Consider the following 24,604-nt stretch of genomic DNA (forward strand, 5'->3'; position numbering starts at 1 on the left):
GAACAACCAGTGGCATCTACATCTGACAGAACATGAAGAGCCAGTGGCTCACTTCTGCAGAATGTCAAGAACCAGTGGCATCTACATCGCAGAACACGGACCCAGTGATCTACATCTGCAGAACGTGAAGAATCAGTGGCATCTACATCTGAGAACGTGAAGAACCAGTGGCATTACATTTGCAGAACGTGAAGAACCAGTGGCATCTACATCTGCAGAACGTGAAGAACCAGTGGCATCTACATCTGCAGAACGTGAAGAACCAGTGGCATCTACATCTACAGAATAAGAACCAGCGGCATCTACATCTGCAGAACGTGAAGAACCATTGGCATCTACATCTACAGAAAGTGAAGAACCAGTGGCATCACATCTACAGAACATTGAAGAACCAGCGGCATCTACATACTACAGAACGTGAAGAACCAGTGGCATCTAACATCTGCAGAACATAAAGAACCAGCGGCATCGACATCTGCAGAACGCGAAGAACCAGTGGCATCTACATCTGCAGAACGTGAAGAACCAGTGGCATCTACATCTACAGAACATAAGAACCACGGCATCTACATCTACAGAACATTAAGAACCAGTGGCATCTACATCTGCAGAACGTGAAGAACCAGTGGCTCTACATCTACAGAACGTGAAGAACCAGCGGCATCTACATCTGCAGAACATAAAGAACCAGTGGCAATCTACATCTGCAGAACGTGAAGAACCAGTGACATCTACATCTACCGACGGAAGAACCAGTGGCATCTACATCTGCAGAATGTGAGAAGCAGTGGCATCTACTCTGCAGAACATAAAGAACCAGTGGCATCTACATCTGCAGAACGTGAAGAACAGTGGCATCTACATCTGCAGAACGTGAAGAAACAGTGGCATCTACATCTGCAGAACGTGAAGAACCAGTGGCATCTACATCTGCAGAACATAAAGAACCCGCGGCATCTACATCTGCAGAACATAAAGAACCAGTGGCATCTACATCTACAGAACATGAAGAACCAGCGGCATCTAGATCTGCAGAACGTGAAGAACCAGTGGCATCTACATCTGCAGAACGTGAAGAACCAGCGGCATCTACATCTGCAGAACATAAAGAACCAGCGGCATCTACATCTGCAGAACATGAAGAATCAGCGGCATCTACATCTGCAGAACCTGAAGAACCAGTGGCATCTACATCTGCAGAACATGAAGAACCAGCGGCATCTACATCTGCAAACATAAAGAACCAGCGGCATCTACATCTGCAGAACATGAATAACCAGTGGCATCTACATCTGCCAGAACAGACAAGAACCAGCGGCATCTACTCTGCAGAACATGACGAACCAGTGGCATCTCAATCTGCAGAACGTGAAGAAACCAGTGCATCTACATCCTGCAGAACGTGAAGAACCAGTGGCATCTACATCTGCAGAACGTGAAGAACCAGCGGCATCTACATCTGCAGAACGTGAAGAACCAGTGGCATCTACATCTGCAGAACGTGAAGAACCAGTGGCATCTACATCTGCAGAACGTGAAGAACCAGTGGCATCTACATCTGCAGAACGTGAAGAACCAGTGGCATCTACATCTACAGAACGTGAAGAACCAGCGGCATCTACATCTGCAGAACATGAAGAACCAGTGGCATCTACATCTACAGAACATGAAGAACCAGTGGCATCTACATCTGCAGAACATGAAGAAACCAGGGGCATCTACATCTGCAGAACGTGAAGAACCAGTGGCATCTACAATCTGCAGAACGTGAAGAACCAGCGGCATCTACATCTGCAGAACGTGAAGAACCAGCGGCATCTACATCTGCAGAACATGAAGAACAGAGCATCTACATCTGCAGAACGTGAAGAACCAGCGGCATCTACATCTGTAGAACATGAAGAACCAGAGGCATCTACATCTGCAGAACGTGAAGAACCAGTGGCATCTACATCTACAGAACGTGAAGAACCAGAGGCATCTACATCTGCAGAACGTGAAGAACCAGCGGCATCTACATCTGCAGAACATGAAGAACCAGAGGCATCTACATCTACAGAACGTGAAGAACCAGCGGCATCTACATCTGCAGAACATTATGAACCAGCGGCATCTACATCTGCAGAACGTGAAGAACCAGTGGCATCTACATCTGCAGAACGTGAAGAACCAGTGGCATCTACATCTGCAGAATGTGAAGAATCAGTGGCATCTACATCTGCAGAACATGAAGAGCCAGTGGCATCTACTTCTGCAGAATGTCAAGAACCAGTGGCATCTACATCTGCAGAACACGACGAACCAGTGGCATCTACATCTGCAGAACGTGAAGAATCAGTGGCATCTACATCTGTAGAACGTGAAGAACCAGTGGCATTTACATTTGCAGAACGTGAAGAACCAGTGGCATCTACATCTGCAGAACGTGAAGAACCAGTGGCATCTACATCTGCAGAACGTGAAGAACCAGTGGCATCTACATCTACAGAACATAAAGAACCAGCGGCATCTACATCTGCAGAACGTGAAGAACCATTGGCATCTACATCTACAGAACGTGAAGAACCAGTGGCATCTACATCTACAGAACATGAAGAACCAGCGGCATCTACATCTACAGAACGTGAAGAACCAGTGGCATCTACATCTGCAGAACATAAAGAACCAGCGGCATCTACATCTGCAGAACGCGAAGAAACCAGTGGCATCTACATCTGCAGAACGTGAAGAACCAGTGGCATCTACATCTACAGAACATAAAGAACCAGCGGCATCTACATCTACAGAACATGAAGAACCAGTGGCATCTACATCTGCAGAACGTGAAGAACCAGTGGCATCTACATCTACAGAACGTGAAGAACCAGCGGCATCTACATCTGCAGAACATAAAGAACCAGTGGCATCTACATCTGCAGAACGTGAAGAACCAGTGACATCTACATCTACAGAACGTGAAGAACCAGTGGCATCTACATCTGCAGAATGTGAAGAAGCAGTGGCATCTACATCTGCAGAACATAAAGAACCAGTGGCATCTACATCTGCAGAACGTGAAGAACCAGTGGCATCTACATCTGCAGAACGTGAAGAACCAGTGGCATCTACATCTGCAGAACGTGAAGAACCAGTGGCATCTACATCTGCAGAACATAAAGAACCCGCGGCATCTACATCTGCAGAACATAAAGAACCAGTGGCATCTACATCTACAGAACATGAAGAACCAGCGGCATCTAGATCTGCAGAACGTGAAGAACCAGTGGCATCTACATCTGCAGAACGTGAAGAACCAGCGGCATCTACATCTGCAGAACATAAAGAACCAGCGGCATCTACATCTGCAGAACATGAAGAATCAGCGGCATCTACACCTGCAGAACCTGAAGAACCAGTGGCATCTACATCTGCAGAACATGAAGAACCAGCGGCATCTACATCTGCAGAACATAAAGAACCAGCGGCATCTACATCTGCAGAACATGAAGAACCAGTGGCATCTACATCTGCAGAACATAAAGAACCAGCGGCATCTACATCTGCAGAACATGAAGAACCAGTGGCATCTACATCTGCAGAACGTGAAGAACCAGTGGCATCTACATCTGCAGAACGTGAAGAACCAGTGGCATCTACATCTGCAGAACGTGAAGAACCAGCGGCATCTACATCTGCAGAACGTGAAGAACCAGTGGCATCTACATCTGCAGAACGTGAAGAACCAGTGGCATCTACATCTGCAGAATGTGAAGAACCAGTGGCATCTACATCTGCAGAACGTGAAGAACCAGTGGCATCTACATCTACAGAACGTGAAGAACCAGCGGCATCTACATCTGCAGAACATGAAGAACCAGTGGCATCTACATCTACAGAACATGAAGAACCAGTGGCATCTACATCTGCAGAACATGAAGAACCAGGGGCATCTACATCTGCAGAACGTGAAGAACCAGTGGCATCTACATCTGCAGAACGTGAAGAACCAGCGGCATCTACATCTGCAGAACGTGAAGAACCAGCGGCATCTACATCTGCAGAACATGAAGAACCAGAGGCATCTACATCTGCAGAACGTGAAGAACCAGAGGCATCTACATCTGCAGAACGTGAAGAACCAGCGGCATCTACATCTGCAGAACATGAAGAACCAGAGGCATCTACATCTGCAGAACGTGAAGAACCAGCGGCATCTACATCTGTAGAACATGAAGAACCAGAGGCATCTACATCTGCAGAACGTGAAGAACCAGTGGCATCTACATCTACAGAACGTGAAGAACCAGAGGCATCTACATCTGCAGAACGTGAAGAACCAGCGGCATCTACATCTGCAGAACATGAAGAACCAGAGGCATCTACATCTACAGAACGTGAAGAACCAGCGGCATCTACATCTGCAGAACATTATGAACCAGCGGCATCTACATCTGCAGAACGTGAAGAACCAGTGGCATCTACATCTGCAGAACGTGAAGAACCAGTGGCATCTACATCTGCAGAATGTGAAGAATCAGTGGCATCTACATCTGCAGAACATGAAGAACCAGTGGCATCTACATCTGCAGAACGTGAAGAACCAGTGGCATCTACATCTGCAGAACATGAAGAACCAGAGGCATCTACATCTACAGAACGTGAAGAACCAGCGGCATCTACATCTGCAGAACATGAAGAACCAGAGGCATCTACATCTGCAGAACGTGAAGAACCAGCGGCATCTACATCTGCAGAACATGAAGAACCAGTGGCATCTACATCTGCAGAACGTGAGAACCAGTGGCATCTACATCTACAGAACGTGAAGAACCATGGCATCTACTCTGGCAGAACGTTAAAAACCATGGCATCTACATCTGCAGAACGTGAAGAACCAGTGGCATCTACATCTACAGAACGTGAAGAACCAGTGGCATCTACATCTGCAGAACGTGAAGAACCAGTGGCATCTACATCTGCAGAACGTGAAGAACCAGCGGCATCTACATCTGCAGAACGTGAAGAACCCGAGGCATCTACATCTGCAGAACGTGAAGAACCAGCGGCATCAACATCTGCAGAACATAAAGAATCAGCGGCATCTACATCTGCAGAACATGAAGAACCAGCGGCATCTACATCTGCAGAACGTGAAGAACCAGTGGCATCTACATCTGCAGAACATAAAGAACCCGCGGCATCTACATCTGCAGAACATAAAGAACCAGTGGCATCTACATCTACAGAACATGAAGAACCAGCGGCATCTACATCTGCAGAACGTGAAGAACCAGCGGCATCTACATCTACAGAACGTGAAGAACCAGCGGCATCTACATCTACAGAACGTGAAGAACCAGCGGCATCTACATCTGCAGAACGTGAAGAACCAGCGGCATCTACATCTGCAGAACATGAAGAACCAGTGGCATCTACATCTACAGAACGTGAAGAACCAGTTGCATCTACATCTGCAGAACATGAAGAACCAGTGGCATCTATATCTGCAGAACGTGAAGAACCAGCGGCATCTACATCTACAGAACGTGAAGAACCAGTGGCATCTACATCTACAGAATGTAAAGAACCAGTGGCATCTACATCTGCAGAACATGGAGAACCAGTGGCATCTACATCTGCAGAACGTGAAGAACCAGCGGCATCTACATCTACAGAACATGAAGAACCAGTGGCATCTACATCTGCAGAACGTGAAGAACCAGCGGCATCTACATCTACAGAACGTGAAGAACCAGAGGCATCTACATCTGCAGAACGTGAAGAACCAGCGGCATCTACATCTGCAGAACATGAAGAACCAGAGGCATCTACATCTACAGAACGTGAAGAACCAGCGGCATCTACATCTGCAGAACATTATGAACCAGCGGCATCTACATCTGCAGAACGTGAAGAACCAGTGGCATCTACATCTGCAGAACGTGAAGAACCAGTGGCATCTACATCTGCAGAATGTGAAGAATCAGTGGCATCTACATCTGCAGAACATGAAGACCAGTGGCATCTATCTGCAGAACGTCAAGAACCAGTGGCATCTACATCTGCAGAACGTGAAGAATCAGTGGCATCTACATCTGTAGAACGTGAAGAACCAGTGGCATTACATCTGCAAAACGTGAAGAACCAGTGGCATCTACATCTGCAGAACGTGAAGAACCAGTGGCATCTACATCTGCAGAACGTGAAGAACCAGTGGCATCTACATCTACAGAACAAAGAACCAGTGGCATCTACATCTGCAGAACGTGAAGAACCAGTGGCATCTACATCTACAGAACGTGAAGAACCAGTGGCATCTACATCTGCAGAACGTGAAGAACCAGGGCATCTACATCTGCAGAACGTGAAGAACCAGTGGCATCTACATCTGCAGAATGAAGAACCAGTGGCATCTACATCTGCAGAACGTAAGACCAGTGGCATCTACATCTACAGAACATTGAAGAACCAGCGGCATCTACATCTGACAGAACATAAAGAACCAGTGCATCTACATCTGGCAGAACGTGAAGAACCAGTGGCATCTACATCTACAGAACGTGAAGAACCAGTGGCATCTACATCTGCAGAAAGTGAAGAAACAGTGGCATCTACATCTGCAGAACGTGAAGAACCAGTGGCATCTACATCTCAGAACGTGAAGAACCAGTGGCATCTACATCTGCAGAACGTGAAGAACCAGTGCATCTACATCTGCAGAACGTGAAGAACCAGTGGCATCTACATCTGCAGAACGTGAAGAACCAGTGGCCTCTACATCTGCAGAACAGTGAAGAACCAGTGGCATCTACATCTGCAGAACATGAAGAACCAGTGGCATCTACATCTGCAGAACATGAAGAACCCGTGGCATCTACATCTGCAGAACATGAAGAACCAGCGGGCATCTACATCTGCAGAACAGTGAAGAACCAGCGCATCTACATCTGCAGAACGTGAAGAACCAGGGCATCTACATCTGCAGAACGTGAGAACCAGCGGCATCTACATCTGCAGAACATGAAGAACCAGCGGCATCTACATCTGCAGAACATGAAGAACCAGCGGCATCTACCCTGCAGAACCTGAAGAACCAGTGGCATCTACATCTGCAGAACATGAAGAACCAGCGGCATGAAGAACCAGTGGCATCTACATCTGCAGAACGTGAAGAACCAGTGGCATCTACATCTGCAGAACGTGAAGAACCAGTGGCATCTACATCTGCAGAACGTGAAGAACCAGTGGCATCTACATCTGCAGAACGTGAAGAACCAGGGCATCTACATCTGCAGAACGTGAAGAACCAGTGGCATCTACATCTGCAGAACGTGAAGAACCAGTGGCATCTACATCTGCAGAACGTGAAGAACCAGTGGCATCTACATCTGCAGAACGTGAAGAACCAGTGGCATCTACATCTGCAGAACGTGAAGAACCAGTGGCATCTACATCTGCAGAACGTGAAGAACCAGTGGCATCTACATCTGCAGAACGTGAAGAACCAGTGGCATCTACATCTGCAGAACGTGAAGAACCAGTGGCATCTACATCTGCAGAACGTGAAGAACCAGTGGCATCTACATCTGCAGAACGTGAAGAACCAGTGGCATCTACATCTGCAGAACGTGAAGAACCAGTGGCATCTACATCTGCAGAACGTGAAGAACCAGTGGCATCTACATCTGCAGAACGTGAAGAACCAGTGGCATCTACATCTGCAGAACGTGAAGAACCAGTGGCATCTACATCTGCAGAACGTGAAGAACCAGTGGCATCTACATCTGCAGAACGTGAAGAACCAGTGGCATCTACATCTGCAGAACGTGAAGAACCAGTGGCATCTACATCTGCAGAACGTGAAGAACCAGTGGCATCTACATCTGCAGAACGTGAAGAACCAGTGGCATCTACATCTGCAGAACGTGAAGAACCAGTGGCATCTACATCTGCAGAACGTGAAGAACCAGTGGCATCTACATCTGCAGAACGTGAAGAACCAGTGGCATCTACATCTGCAGAACGTGAAGAACCAGTGGCATCTACATCTGCAGAACGTGAAGAACCAGTGGCATCTACATCTGCAGAACGTGAAGAACCAGTGGCATCTACATCTGCAGAACGTGAAGAACCAGTTGAAGAACCACGTGGCCATCTACATCTGACAGCACTGTGAGAAGGAACCATCTTGCATCTACATCTGCCAGAACTTGAAGAACCCAGTGGCATCTACATCTGTAGAACGCTGAAGAACCATTGTCATCTACATCTGCAGAACTGTGAAGGAACCAGTGGGCATCTAAATTGCAGCAAACCGGCATCTACATTGTAGACACGTGAAACCAGTGGCATCTGCATCTGGCAGCACATGAAGAACCAGTGGCATCTACAACTTGCAGAACGTGAAGAACCAGTGGCATCTACATCTGCAGAACTGTGAAGAATCCAGTGGCATCTACATCTGCTAGAACATGTAAGAACCAGTGGCATCTTACATCTGCAGAACTGTGAACGAAACCAGTGGCCCTCTACATCTGCAGAAACGTGAAGGAACCATTGCATATATACAATCTGCAGAACGTTGAAGAACCAGTGGCATCTAATCTGCCGAACGTTGAAGAACCAGTGGCATCTACATCTGGCAGAACGTGAAGAACCAGTGGCATCTACTATCTGCAGAACGTGAAGAACCAGTGGCAATCTACATCTACAGAACGTGAATGAACCAGTGGACTTCTACTATCTGCAGAACGTGAAGAACCAGGGCATCTACATCTGCAGAACGTGAAGAACCAGTGGCATTACATCTGCAGAACATGAAGAACCAGTGGCATCTACTATCTGCAGAACATGAAGAACCAGTGGCATCTACATCTGCAGAACGTGACGACCAGTGGCATCTACATCTGCAGACGTGAAGAACCAGGGCATCTACATCTGCAGAACGTGAAGAACCAGTGGCATCTACATCTGCAGAACGTGAAGAACCAGTGGCATCTACATCTGCAGAACGTGAAAGAACCAGTGGCATCTACATCTGCAGAACGTGAAGAACCAGTGGCATCTACATCTGCAGAAAGTGAAGAACCAGTGGCATCTACATCTGCAGAAAGTGCAGAACCGTGGATCTACATCTGCAGAAGTGCATAACAGTGGTACATCTGCAGAACGTGAAGAACCAGGGCATCTACATCTGCAGAACGTGCAGCAACCAGTGGCATCTACATCTGCAGAACGTGAAGAACCAGTGGCATCTACATCTGCAGAACGTGAAGAACCAGTGGCATCTACATCTGCAGAACGTAAGACCAGTGGCATCTACATCTGCAGAAGTGAAGAACCAGTGGCATCTACATCTGCAGAACGTGAAGAAACCAGTGGCATCTACATCTGCAGAACGTAAGAACCAGTGCATCTACATCTGCAGAACGTGAAGAACCGCGGCATCTACATCTGCAGAACGTGAAGAACCAGATGGCATCTACATCTGCAGAACGTGAAGAACCAGGGCACTCTACAGCTGCAGAACGTGAGAACCAGCGGCATCTACATCTGCAGAACATGAAAACCAGTGCTCTAACATCTGCAGAACGTGAAGAACCAGTGGCATCTACATCTGCAGAACATGAAGAACCAGTGGCATCTACATCTGCAGACAGTGAAGAAACCAGTGGCATCTACATCTGCAGAACGTGAAGAACCAGTGGCATCTACATCTGCAGAACGTGAAGAACCAGAGGCATCTACATCTGCAGAACTTGAAGAACCAGCGGCATCTACACTGCAGAACGTGAAGAACCAGAGGCCTCTACATCTGCGAACGTGAAGAACCAGCGGCATCTACATCTGCAGAACATGAAGAACCAGCGGCATCTACATCTGCAGAACGTGAAGAGACCAGCGGCATCTACATCTGCAGAACATGAGACCAAGGCATCTACATCTGCAGAACGTGAAGAACCATGGCATCTACATCTGCAGACGTGAAGAACCCGCGGCATCTACATCTGCAAGAACAGTGAAGAACCAGTGGCATCTACATCTGCAGAACGTGAAGAACCAGTGGCATCTACATCTGCAGAACGTGAAGAACCAGTGGCATCTACATCTGCAGAACGTGAAGAACCAGTGGCATCTACATCTGCAGAACGTGAAGAACCAGTGGCATCTACATCTGCAGAACGTGAAGAACCAGTGGCATCTACATCTGCAGAACGTGAAGAACCAGTGGCATCTACATCTGCAGAACGTGAAGAACCAGTGGCATCTACATCTGCAGAACGTGAAGAACCAGTGGCATCTACATCTGCAGAACGTGAAGAACCAGTGGCATCTACATCTGCAGAACGTGAAGAACCAGTGGCATCTACATCTGCAGAACGTGAAGAACCAGTGGCATCTACATCTGCAGAACGTGAAGAACCAGTGGCATCTACATCTGCAGAACGTGAAGAACCAGTGGCATCTACATCTACAGAACGTGAAGAACCAGTGGCATCTACATCTGCAGAACGTGAAGAACCAGTGGCATCTACATCTGCAGAACGTGAAGAACCAGTGGCATCTACATCTGCAGAACGTGAAGAACCAGGCATCTACATCTGCAGAACGTAGAACCAGTGGCATCTACATCTGCAGAACGTGAAGAACCAGTGGCATCTACATCTGCAGAACGTGAAGAACCAGTGGCATCTACATCTGCAGAACGTGAAGAACCAGTGGCATCTACATCTGCAGAACGTGAAGAACCAGTGGCATCTACATCTGCAGAACGTGAAGAACCAGTGGCATCTACATCTGCAGAACGTGAAGAACCAGTGGCATCTACATCTGCAGAACGTGAAGAACCAGTGGCATCTACATCTGCAGAACGTGAAGAACCAGTGGCATCTACATCTGCAGAACGTGAAGAACCAGTGGCATCTACATCTGCAGAACGTGAAGAACCAGTGGCATCTACATCTGCAGAACGTGAAGAACCAGTGGCATCTACATCTACAGAACGTGAAGAACCAGTGGCATCTACATCTGCAGAACGTGAAGAACCAGTGGCATCTACATCTGCAGAACGTGAAGAACCAGTGGCATCTACATCTACAGAACGTGAAGAACCAGTGGCATCTACATCTGCAGAACGTGAAGAACCAGTGGCATCTACATCCAGAACGTGAAGAACCAGTGGCATCTACATCTGCAGAACGTGAAGAACCAGTGGCATCTACATCTGCAGAACGTGAAGAACCAGTGGCATCTACATCTGCAGAACGTGAAGAACCAGTGGCATCTACATCTGCAGAACGTGAAGAACCAGTGGCATCTACATCTGCAGAACGTGAAGAACCAGTGGCATCTACATCTGCAGAACGTGAAGAACCAGTGGCATCTACATCTGCAGAACGTGAAGAACCAGTGGCATCTACATCTACAGAACGTGAAGAACCAGTGGCATCTACATCTGCAGAACGTGAAGAACCAGTGGCATCTACATCTGCAGAACGTGAAGAACCAGTGGCATCTACATCTACAGAACGTGAAGAACCAGTGGCATCTACATCTGCAGAACGTGAAGAACCAGTGGCATCTACATCTGCAGAACGTGAAGAACCAGTGGCATCTACATCTGCAGAACGTGAAGAACCAGTGGCATCTACATCTGCAGAACATAAAGAACCAGTGGCATACATCTACATAAAGTGAAGAACCAGTGGCATCTACATCCAGAACGTGAAGAACCAGTGGCATCTACATCTGCAGAACGTGAAGAACCAGTGGCATCTACATCTGCAGAACGTGAAGAACCAGTGGCATCTACATCTGCAGAACGTGAAGAACCAGTGGCATCTACATCTGCAGAACGTGAAGAACCAGTGGCATCTACATCTGCAGAACGTGAAGAACCAGTGGCATCTACATCTGCAGAACGTGAAGAACCAGTGGCATCTACATCTGCAGAACGTGAAGAACCAGTGGCATCTACATCTGCAGAACGTGAAGAACCAGTGGCATCTACATCTGCAGAACGTGAAGAACCAGTGGCATCTACATCTGCAGAACGTGAAGAACCAGTGGCATCTACATCTGCAGAACGTGAAGAACCAGTGGCATCTACATCTGCAGAACGTGAGAACCAGTGGCATCTACATCTGCAGAACGTGAAGAACCAGTGGCATCTACATCTGCAGAACGTGAAGAACCAGTGGCATCTACATCTGCAGAACGTGAAGAACCAGTGGCATCTACATCTGCAGAACGTGAAGAACCAGTGGCATCTACATCTGCAGAACGTGAAGAACCAGTGGCATCTACATCTGCAGAACGTGAAGAACCAGTGGCATCTACATCTGCAGAACGTGAAGAACCAGTGGCATCTACATCTGCAGAACGTGAAGAACCAGTGGCATCTACATCTGCAGAACGTGAAGAACCAGTGGCATCTACATCTGCAGAACGTGAAGAACCAGTGGCATCTACATCTGCAGAACGTGAAGAACCAGGGCATCTACATCTGCAGAACGTGAAGAACCAGTGGCATCTACATCTACAGAACGTGAAGAACCAGTGGCATCTACATCTGCAGAACGTGAAGAACCAGTGGCATCTACATCTGCAGAACGTGAAGAACCAGTGGCATCTACATCTGCAGAACGTGAAGAACCAGTGGCATCTACATCTGCAGAACGTGAAGAACCAGTGGCATCTACATCTGCAGAACGTGAAGAACCAGTGGCATCTACATCTGCAGAACGTGAAGAACCAGTGGCATCTACATCTGCAGAACGTGAAGAACCAGTGGCATCTACATCTGCAGAACGTGAAGAACCAGGCATCTACATCTGCAGAACGTGAAGAACCAGTGGCATCTACATCTGCAGAACGTGAAGAACCAGTGGCATCTACATCTCAGAACGTGAAGAACCAGGCATCTACATCTACAGAACGTGAAGAACCAGTGGCATCTACATCTACAGAACGTGAAGAACCAGGGCATCTACATCTGCAGAACGTGAAGAACCAGTGGCATCTACATATACAGAACGTGAAGAACAGCTGCATTCTACATACGAACGTGAAGAACCAGCGGCATCTACATCTGCAGAACATGAAGAACCAGTGGCATCTACAACTGCAGAACGTGAAGAACCAGCGGCATCTACATCTGCAGAACGTGAAGAACCAGCGGCATCTACATCTGCAGAACGTGAAGAACCAGCGGCATCTACATCTGCAGAACGTGAAGAACCAGTGGCATCTACATCTACAGAACGCGAAGAACCAGTGGCATCTACATCTGCAGAACGTGAAGAACCAGTGGCATCTACATCTGCAGAACGTGAAGAACCAGCGGCATCTACATCTGCAGAACGTGAAGAACCAGTGGCATCTACATCTACAGAACGTGAGATCCAGTGGCGTCTACGTCTACAGGAGATTATACAACTTTTAACGCCTCTCCCCGTGTTTAGTGTACCACGCCCTACAACACGTTTGGAATCGAGAAGAGTAAAGTTGGGACTCACAACCACATCGACTTACGAACACAAACCTCTGGAACCCAACCCGTTCGTAAGTAGAGGAGTTCTGGTATATTACCATAAGCACGTGTGAGTTTGCGTGGTCCAACACCAATGGAGACTAGGCTCTAAGAAAAGCTGTCTCGGGTGTGGACCAATCAACTTCAAGGACAGTGCATATCATTATCAGAGTTGTTCCTTTTTGTTTGCATTTTGACTGCTTGTGTTGTGGTTATTGCAAACATGATGCCTCGTACAAAGGTGTCAGTTTTGTACCAGTTTAAAGGATAAAAACCTACTACTATATTTTTCCACTGGTAAAGGAGGTCTCATAGTGTTTGCGTGATGTTCACCACAGGTTTGTGTGGCTCGATAAGCCTTGCAAAAAGGCCGCGTCTGTATGCGTGTCGTGTTTGAACATCCTAACACAACTCATGTTTCATTGCCAGAAAAGGTATTTTTTATCAAATAAAAACCCACCCCTTTTTCAACAGTTTTCATCATCAAATCTTGTAACTCACTTTTAACCCACTTCCCAATGTGCTATCGACTGAGAACTTGGTATACTTATGTCATACTGATGCCAATACTATATTCTATCATAAAAAATACATATTTTTTTTAAACATTATTGTTTACATGTTATGTTTCGGCTTGTGTCTAATTGTCCACGCTCAACTGACGTTGGCTGTAATTGGCCACGGTCCCCTACGTCGTGGCAAGCTTCGGGGCCACTTCCTGGAGTCGTGGAGTTCTGCCATTACAAGTACGTTTCATTAAAGAGAGTTTAAAAAGAAGTTTTTTTTAAAATATTACTTTTCTTAACTTGACTCCTATGTGTGTCGTGGTCAAATCTTGTAATCAACATTTAGTCTACTTCCTGTTGCCCAATCAATTCCAAATGTTGCACACACGGACTCAGATCCGGTGACAATGCACGCCTGTATCACCACCATCACCAATCAATCAATCAATTGGCTATTTGAAAGCAATTCGAATCTTGTATAGACGGCTTATTCATTAAATATTTATTTGTGCAGGTCAAAAACGCCGCGGTCCCCAAACTGTTGAATCGCCTCGCCCAAGAGGCAGGTGCCACGTGTACGTCTCAGGCGCCACGTGACGTGTCAGGCCACCACGTGTCTCAGGCGTCACGTGACGTCTCGGCCGCCACGTGACGTCTCGGGCGCCACGTGTCTCAGGCGCCACGTGACGTCTCGGGCGCCACGTGACGTCTCGGGCGCCACGTGACGTCTCAGGCGCCACGTGACGTCTCAGGCATCACGTGACGTCTCGGGCGCCACGTGACGTCTCAGGCGCCACGTGACGTCTCAGGCATCACGTGACGTCTCGGGCGCCACGTGACGTCTCAGGCGCCACGTGACGTCTCAGGCGCCATTGACGTCTTTCTCGACCGCGAGTTAAACGAAGTTGTTCATAATAAACCATTGGGACGCTGTCTTCTCGACAGACCTGTTCTTCACCTGATGACGGCTGCTGGCGTTGTGGCCGAAACGTCGTGAGAATTTTATTCAGTTGTATTTTTATTATTTTATTATTTCCCTTCTACGTGACATTAACCGAAAGAACCAAGAAGATGAATCCCTGCAGTCACGAAAGAAGCTTTAAATCGAAAAATAATAAAACCGTTGTTTTTAAATCAAACTTTTTTAAGGAGTTTTTTTCGCTTATTCTTTTTTTACTCACGCACAGAGAAGAGAGCGCCAAAGGTTTTCCCCAGAGCCCCGTGAAGGCGATTTGGCCGCAGTGATCCGGGACCTCGCTGCACTCACCGTGGCCAGACACCAGACGGCGTGTAACCCCAGCGTCGCCTTTGACGCGGAAGCAACTCACTGACAAGGGCGGCACAGCAGAGGTCGCAACCGGGTACCCGATACCCGTACCCTACCCGACACCCGGCTACCCGTACCCAGGCGGGTGAGGACGGCTGCTTGCGTTGTGGCCGAAACGTCGTGAGAATTGTATTTTATTATGTTTTATTTTTATTATTTTATTACTTCCCTTCTACGTGACTTTACCGAAAGAACCAAGAAGATGAATCCCTGCAGTCACGAAAGCTTTTAATCGAAATTATTTATTATGTTTTATTTTTATTATTTTATCATTTCCCTTCTACGTGACTTTACCGAAAGAACCAAGAAGATGAATCCCTGCAGTCACGAAAGCTTTAAATCGAAATTATTTATTATGTTTTATTTTTATTATTTTATTATTTCCCTTCTACGTGACTTTAACGAAAGAACCAAAAAGACGAATCCCTGCAGTCACGAAAGCTTTAAATCGAAATTATTTATTATGTTTTATTTGTATTATTTTATTACTTCCCTTCTACGTGACTTTAACGAAAGAATCAAAAAGACGAATCCCTGCAGTCACGAAAGAAGCTTTAAATCGAAATTATTTATTATGTTTTATTTTTATTATTTTATCATTTCCCTTCTACGTGACTTTACCGAAAGAACCAAGAAGATGAATCCCTGCAGTCACGAAAGCTTTAAATCGAAATTATTTATTATGTTTTATTTTTATTATTTTATCATTTCCCTTCTACGTGACTTTAACGAAAGAACCAAGAAGACGAATCCCTGCAGTCACGAAAGAAGCTTTAAATCTAAATTAACATCTATAGTCATTACGCGATCTAAACCTCACGAAAGATCACCTCTATTGTGTATAATATTGGCCGTGAAAGTGCTACTACGACTGAGCATTAAACACATGTCGATTTAAAGCTTTCGTGACTGCAGACGCTGTCTGTCCGACAGCTCTGTGTTTCTTCAGCTGAGGACGGCTGCTTGCGTTGTGGCCGAAACGTCGTGAGAATTGTATTTTATTATGGTTTTTTTTATTATTTTATTATTTCCCTTCTACGTGACTTTACCGAAAGAACCAAGACGATCACGTAGAGTGGAGAAATAATCAATCGCGACGTTTCGATTGCAACACGAGCAATCGTCATCAGGTGGGACAACCACAGCAAGGGGAAATAAGTATAACCCGTAAAAACAAAGTTTTTCACTCTAAATCCTTTATATGCGTGGCGGCTAGAGTCCTCTCGTCCTCTGGCTTGAGATGGCTGCCACCTATGGGTCAGATGATTGCATTGCACCATTAAGCAATTGGTAATTAAATATTTAATTTGTTTTCCCTAAACAGTGTAAAATTTTGGAATAATTGTCTCGCATAACGAGTCTGTGTGCAAAATGTCAGCTCGATTGGATCACGGGAAGTGGGTTAAAAAACGACCGAAAGGTTTGCACGGTCGTAAGCAAGCAAGCAAGCACGCAAGCAAGCACGCAAGCAAGCAAGCGAAAAGACTGATCAAGTCAGTTTTCTTAATCGAGATTTGAAGTTTTTGTGACTGCAAGGATCTTTGGTTCTTTCAGTAAAGTCACTTAGAAGGGAAATAATAGAATAATAAAAATAAAACAATAAAATACAATTCTCACGACGTTTCGGCCACAACGCAAGCAGGGCAGCTGCTTGCGTTGTGCCCAAAACGTCGTGATTTATTTTATTTTATACCTTTCATTCATTTATTTTTCAGTTTCATTTATTTGGTATAGAAAAATAATTTTAATTTATTTTGTTTTATTTCATACCTACGTGACTTTACCGAAAGAACTAAAGAGTATGGGTTTTAATTCTAGATTTGAAGTTTTCGTGACTGCAAGGATTCATAAATAAATTAAAAAACAATTTTAAAAATTCAATTTTGAAATGAAAAAAAATAGAGTTGTTTTTTCATTCATTTATTTTCACCGACGTGACTTTACCAAAAAAAAAGTACGGGTTTTCTAATTTTAGCCAGTTGAATTAGCCCATCGCTGAGCCGCCACCTATCTCTAAATTAATTATTTGTTTCAGAAGCGATCGTGGGCTCATCAAAAACGATAACGGCTCAACAAAGTGGATCGTCGTCGTCGTCATCGTCGTGTGTGAATGTAGAGCCGTAGCCAAACAAGTCCCAAACGCGTGGTGACGTTGTTTCTTAACGAGTGGAGGCAAGGGAAACAGAGAGAGGACACCGGACACAAAATCCACGCGACCACGGGGAGAGAGAGAGAAACAGACACACAGAGAGAGAGACACCGCAAACTTCAAGTATTAACTACTTTTGAAAAATACTATTATTTTACCAGGTGTGTGGGTTATTGTGGTTATAAAGATAAAGTAATAAATTAAATAATAGCATACTACGACGTTTCGATTGCAACACAAGCAATCATCATCAGGTACTAAAGAAATAGCAACAAAAATCTAATCAGAAAACTATAGACAGACATATAGGCAGACAGACATAGTTTTCTGGTTAGATTTTTGTTGCTATTTCTTTTATACCTGATGATGATTGCTTGTGTTGCAATCGAAACGTCGTAGTATGCTATTATTAAATTCATCTGCACCGGTTCCTGGGTCTCACCTAGGTCGACTCAGCCTCAAATGAGTACCTGGTGCGGTGTGTGGTAAACATCGCCACTGGGGAGACAAAGGCGGCCGGGCGTGGTGCTGGCCACACACCTCCAACAGTGGTGGCCTTCATTGGCGCTGCTACTCGCTAACAGCTCTTGACCCAACAGTCTCAGGGGTGGAAAACGTCTGGCCCGTGGGTCGTACGAGGCCCTCGAAATCTTCTGGGTCTGGCCCTGCCAAAGGTAACCACAGGCGAGACTCGAAATTCAACAAATCTAGGAGCAAACCTGGAAGAGCAGTTGCGAGTAGCAGCAACATCATCAATTACTCTTTGGTGCTTTCGGTAAAGTCACGTATAAAGAGAAAGTAATGAATTAAATACTAGCATACGAAGTTTCGATTGCAACACAAGCAATCATCATCAGGTATAAATGAAATATAAACACAAATCTAGTAGACTTAGAAATGTCATGTAATACAACAGAGAGTCGGATAACATAACAGTCAACACCCTACCTATACATTACTACACTATACACTACACTATACACTACTACACTACACTACACACTACAATACAATACACTACTACACTACACTACACACTACACTATACACTACTACACTACACTATACACTACTACACTACACACTACACTATACACTACACACTATACACTACTACACTACACTATACACTACAATACACTACTACACTACACTATACACTACTATACTACACTATACACTACTATACACTACACACTACTACAACAGAGAGTCGGATAACATAACAGTCAACACCCTACCTGGTTGATTACGTTCTTCCTGAGAATGCTACATTTGAGAGAGAGATCAAACACAGAACCAGAGACATAGAGACAGACATATAAGCAGACAGATATCACAGAGATACATAGAGAGAGAGACAAAGATAGGCACACAGAGAACATCATCAACACCGGCTAACATCACCACACGCCTCACCAAATAGAAACGGTTCCAGCCCATTGCATTAGGGGCGAGTTCATGAAATGTTTGACCAAATATAAGAAGGCAAACTTTTAAGTTGATCACTTTGTATGGCTCGCGAATGATGTTGTAAATATCCAAATGTCACCTGGCAGAAAAAAGGTTCCCCACCCCTGCAAGCTTAAAGGCTACACGGGGGACCTTAATCCTTTGTAAATACAGTGACAACAATAAAAAAATAAATATAGTCAAATAATCCTCACGACGTTTCGGCCACAACGCAAGCAGCCGTCCTCAGGTGAAGAACAGGTCTGTCGGAAAGACAGACGCTGGCCGATGGGGTGGAGTTGCGTTGTGGCCGAAACGTCGTGAGAATTATTTTATAATGTTTTATTTTTATTATTTTATTATTTTCCTTCTAGAATGAATGTTCCATGTGCCGCAGTGGTAGGGTCATTGCCCGAAACGTCACACACACATATATGGTTTCTCAATACATCTCAACACATTCGAAGGTGACAACATAAATGCGTGTGTGTAACGTTTCGGGCAACGATCCTACCACCGCGGCACATGGAACATTCATTCTAGAAGGGAAATAATAAAATAATAAAAATAAAACATAATAAAATAATTCTCACGACGTTTCGGCCAGCGTCTGTCTTTCCGACAGACCTGTTCTTCACCTGACGACGGCTGCTTGCGTTGTGGCCGAAACGTCGTGAGAATTATTTTATGATATTTTATTTGTATTATTTTATTATTTCCCTTCTACGTGACTTTACCGAAAAAACAAAGATTACGAATCCTTGCAGTCACGAAAGAAGCGTTAAATCGAAATTCATTCTAGATTTGAAGTTTTCGTGACGGCAAGGATTCGTAATCTTTGTTTTTTTCGGTAAAGTCACGTAGGTTAAAAGTTAAAATAAATAAAATCACGACGTTTCGGAGACAACACAAGCTTCCGTCTTCAGGTGGAACCGTCACAGCAAAATTACTGTATCATTCGTTGCACGGTCTGCTTTTAGTTGTTGTTGTGGTACCTAATCACCAAATCTTGCTCCAGTATTTTTTGTTAGTTTATTACCTTTAGAATTCTAAGAATGTCGCTCAAAGCTACGAGCGTTCCGCTTTCGTGTTAATCAAATCCCGAAAGCCCTTAGGAGGATTTTGTAATACAAACACGCTTCCATAATAGAGCTTTCTTTTAGGGTTATAAATTTGTCGTTAAACCAGCCACTACCCGATGCAGCCAATGAACAAGAGGTTTGCAACGGTTAACAAAACCGTGCCCATCGGTGACTCGTTCAGCACTACACCGAATGTTGTGCGTTGGAGATTCAAACCCACGACAGCATTTACACATTCCAGCTTCGTGACGTTTCGCCGGTAATTAACTTCACGATTTGAACGCCAAAGCATCGAAAGAGGCCCTGGGGGGTCCAAGGATGAGGCCAGCTGCCAGGCTGGGCGTGCCTCCCAGGAAGAGGTCGCAACCAGGTACCCGATACCTGTACCCTCCCCGATACCCGGCTACCCGTACCCGGCCGGGTACGGGTACCCGTTTGCGACCCTGGTGCGGCCGGGTACGGGTACGGGTAGGCAGTGAGTCACTGGTGAGTCACTGGTGAGTCACCGTTTGTCACTCATTTCCCAACGTCTTGTCTCTTCTCACAATTCAAGTTCCTAGAATCAACCCACCCGCACCTGCAACATGGCTTCATCCCAGAGGTCGCAATCAGGTACCCGTACCCGTACCCTACCCGATACCCGGCCGGGTACGGGTAGCCGGGTATCGGGTAGGGTACGGGTACCCGTTTGCGACCCTGGTGCGGCCGGGTACGGGTAAGGAATCAAAACCCGTTTGCGACCTCTGCTCCCAGGTGGGCTTGCTGGACGGGACCTGCCCTGGGGAGGGATTTTCAAGTTCAAGTTTATTTACAGTATTGTGTATAGCCCTGTGAGCCATTCGGATCTTGAATCGGGTGCAACCGCAACAAACAAAAAACAAAAACAAGAATACATCTTAATGTGCTTTCATGGCTTTATTTTGGTGATTTCGAAAAGTGTATTGGTTTAGCCATGTTTGTTTGTTGTAGTACAGAGTTAGACTGATGGCCTTAATCTGAGTTGTCTTGTGGTTGTTGTTGTTGTTTGACTTGCATCCCACTGGGATTTTTGCACACAGAACTAAGAGTAAGTATCTTCCTTTCGTGCATCAGGTGCCCCGCAGCTACCGCTTGCCACGGTCTGTGCGGTGGATGCGATTTAGGGCGGACCGCGAGCCGCGTTGTGGAAGATCCAGAAAAATAAGTAATAAAAAAAAACTTTTTTAAATCCTTTATATTAAGTTCGCTTGCGCGCTTGCTTGCTTGCTTACGACCGTGCAAATCTTTCGGTCGTTTTTTAACCCACTTCCCGTGATCCAATCGAGCTGACATTTTGCACAGACTCGTTGTGCGAGACAATTAATGTTCGTGAAATTTTTTTTCAAAAATTTTACACTGTTTAGGGAAAACAAATTAAATATTTAATTACCAATTGCTTAATACTGGCAGACAATCATCTAACCCATAGGTGGCAGCCATCTCAAGCCAGAGGACGAGAGGACTCTAGCCGCCACGCATATAAAGGATTTATAGTGAAAAACTTTGTTTTTACGGGTTATACTTATTAAATCCTTTATATTAAGTTCACTTGCTTGCGTGCTTGCTTGCTTACGACCGTGCAAATCTTTCGGTCGTTTTTTAACCCACTTCCCGTGATCCAATCGAGCTGACATTTTGCACACAGACTCGTTGTGCGAGACAATTAATGTTCGTGAAAAAAAAAATCCCAAATGTTACACTGTTTAGGGAAAACAAATTAAATATTTAATTACCAATTGCTTAATGGTGGCAGACAATCATCTGACCCATAGGTGGCAGCCATCTCAAGCCAGAGGACGAGAGGACTCTAGCCGATGCCACGCATATGAAGGATTTATAGTGAAAAACTTTGTTGTTAGGGGTTATACTTATAATAAAAAGTTCAGCCAGCCCCCCCCCCCCAACCCTCACGCTCATCAAATCTCACTACTCCTGATGAAGGCCCATTGTCTGAAACGTCGACCGACGTGTAATTCCTACAATGTTCCCGACGTGGTGACGTCACGCGGTGTCAATGAATGGCAGTTGATGATTGTGACGTCACCGCGCAGTGCAAGCTGGGTGCAAAGTGGTGCGTGGTGACGTCACCACGCAGCGCAAGCTCGGTGAAAAGTGGTGCGTGGTGACGTCACCACGTCGCACGGGATTCGATTTCAATGGTGCGCGGTGACGTCACCACGTCACACGGGACCCGATTTCAATGGTGCGTGGTGACGTCACCACGTCGCACGGGATTCGATTTGAATGGTGCGCGGTGACGTCACCACGTCGCACGGGATTCGATTTCAATGGTGCGCGGTGACGTCACCACGTCGCACGGGACCCGATTTCAATGGTGCGTGGTGACGTCACCACGCCGCACGGGACCCGATTTCAATGGTGCGCGGTGACGTCACCACGCCGCACGGGCGCGTTTGAAATTGTGCGCGGTGACGTCACCACGTCGCACGGGACCCGATTTAAATGGTGCGTGGTGACGTCACCACGTCGCACGGGACCCGATTTAAATGGGGCGTGGTGACGTCACCACGTCGCACGGGACCGGTCAAATGGTGCGTGGTGACGTCACCACGTCGCACGGGACCCGATTTAAATGGTGCGTGGTGACGTCACCACGTCGCACGGGTCCCCGGTCGGGACGGAAACGTCACCCGACCTTTACACGGACCACTTTGAAACGTGTGCTGTGACGTCACCGCAACGCACGACGAATAATTAATTACGCTCGCGCGCGATGACGTCACCACGCCCAAGGTGGATCGGGCCACCGTGCGTGATGACGTCAGAACACCGTCCAAAGGGGTCACGTTGTGCTTGATATCACGAGACGCGCGCTAATGTGCGCGATGACGTCACGACGCACGGGGGGGGGGGGAGGTTTGAGCATCGTGACGTCACGACGCAACGACCCGAAGACGCGCAACAGACAGAGCGCGATGACGTCAGAAGGGGGAAGTGGGGGTGGGGGCTGTGCGCGATGACGTCATGACGCACGGGGGAGGGGGGTTGAACCTCGTGACGTCATGACGCAACGACCCGAAGACGCGAAACAGACCGAGCGCGATGACGTCAGAAGGGGGAAGTGGGGGTGGGGGCTCTGCGTGATGACGTCACGACGCACACAGTGTGTGGTGTGTGTATGCGGGGGGAGGGGCTGGCTATGCGTGATGACGTCACGACGCACAGAGTGTGTGGGGTGTGTGTGCGGGGGGAGGGGCTGGCTATGCGTGATGACGTCACGACGCACACTGTGTGGGGTGTGTGCGGGGGGAGGGGCTGGTTCTGCGTGATGACGTCACGACGCACACAGTGTGTGTGATGTGTGCGGGGGGAGGGGCTGGCTTTGCGCGATGACGTCACGACGCACACTGTGTGCAGGAGGATCTGGCTATGCGTGATGACGTCACGACGCACACAGTGTGTGTGTGCGGGGGGAGGGGCTGGTTCTGCGTGATGACGTCACGACGCACACTGTGTATGCGGGGGGAGGGGCTGGCTATGCGTGATGACGTCACGACGCACAGAGTGTGGGGTGTGTATGCGGGGGGAGGGGCTGGCTATGCGTGATGACGTCACGACGCACACAGTGTGTGTGTATGCAGGGGCAGGATCTGGCTGTGCGTGATGACGTCACCACGCACACAGCGCGTGTGTGTGTTGTGTGTGGGGTGTGTGTGCGTGATGACGTCACCACGCACACAGTGTGTATGTTGTGTGTGGGGTGTGTGCGTGATGACGTCACCACGCACACAGTGTGTGTGTTGTGTGTGTGCGTGATGACGTCACCACGCACACAGTGTGTGTTGTGTGTGCGTGATGACGTCACGACGCACACAGTGTGTGTGTATGCAGGGGCTGGCTGTGCGTGATGACGTCACCACGCACACAGCGCGTGTGTGTGTGTGTTGTGTGGGGTGTGTGTGCGTGATGACGTCACCACGCACACAGTGTGTGTATGCAGGGGCTGGCTATGCGTGATGACGTCACCACGCACACAGCGCGTGCGCGCGTGTGCGTGTCGAACCGAGTGACGTACACCTCGATGACGTCACCGAGCCTCTATAAATACCGCTGCGCGCGCGTCTCTCGGCGGTAGTCGAACGAGCGAGCGAGCGACGTACAAGGAAGGAAGGGAAAGAAAAGGAAGGAAAGGAAGGAAAGTAGGAGAGTGAGAGGAGGCGTCACTACCACCACCACCATCACCACCACCAGCAGCAGCACCAACAGGGAGGAATGGCGACTCGTATCCACGTGCCCGGCTCTCCCACGGTGCCCCGGCTGCCCGTGTTCGTGCACGAAGACGACCTGCAGGCGGGCGCCCTGCAGCTGCTCAAGCACGTGAGGCCCGAGTGGAAAGCGGCGGACGTGAACATGAAGGTACTGGAGGTTATATATTATATATATACATTATTATATATACATTATATAAAGACTGTAGGGGCAAGTGCTGTTAGAGAGCACCTGTGAAGGCCGCAACGGTACACGAGGGGGTGGGTGGCCAGTGACACACACAGTGACACACACACACACAGTGACACACACAGAGACACACACACACAC

General features: G+C 47.1%; 2 protein-coding genes across 2 annotated transcripts in view; one reads left to right on the forward strand and one right to left on the reverse strand.

Moving 5' to 3' along the window:
- Window positions 1-20,192, reverse strand: part of LOC133360319 (cGMP-inhibited 3',5'-cyclic phosphodiesterase 3B-like) — a 43,422-nt gene extending 23,230 nt beyond the window's left edge. Inside the window, 1 exon segment of the mRNA XM_061578966.1 lies at window positions 20,189-20,192. Coding sequence (XP_061434950.1) covers window positions 20,189-20,192 — 4 coding nt within the window.
- Window positions 20,193-24,148: 3,956 nt separating this feature from the next.
- The window catches only part of LOC133360401 (ethanolamine kinase 1-like), a 36,822-nt gene continuing 36,366 nt past the window's right edge, over window positions 24,149-24,604 (forward strand). Inside the window, exon 1 of the mRNA XM_061579108.1 lies at window positions 24,149-24,421. Coding sequence (XP_061435092.1) covers window positions 24,278-24,421 — 144 coding nt within the window. The 5' untranslated portion in view covers window positions 24,149-24,277. The remainder of the gene's footprint in view (window positions 24,422-24,604) is intronic.

The sequence above is a fragment of the Lethenteron reissneri genome, chromosome 68 (genome assembly GCF_015708825.2).
Source record: "Lethenteron reissneri isolate LAM-NWPU_2019-01 chromosome 68, ASM1570882v1, whole genome shotgun sequence".
Lineage (NCBI taxonomy): Eukaryota > Metazoa > Chordata > Hyperoartia > Petromyzontiformes > Petromyzontidae > Lethenteron > Lethenteron reissneri.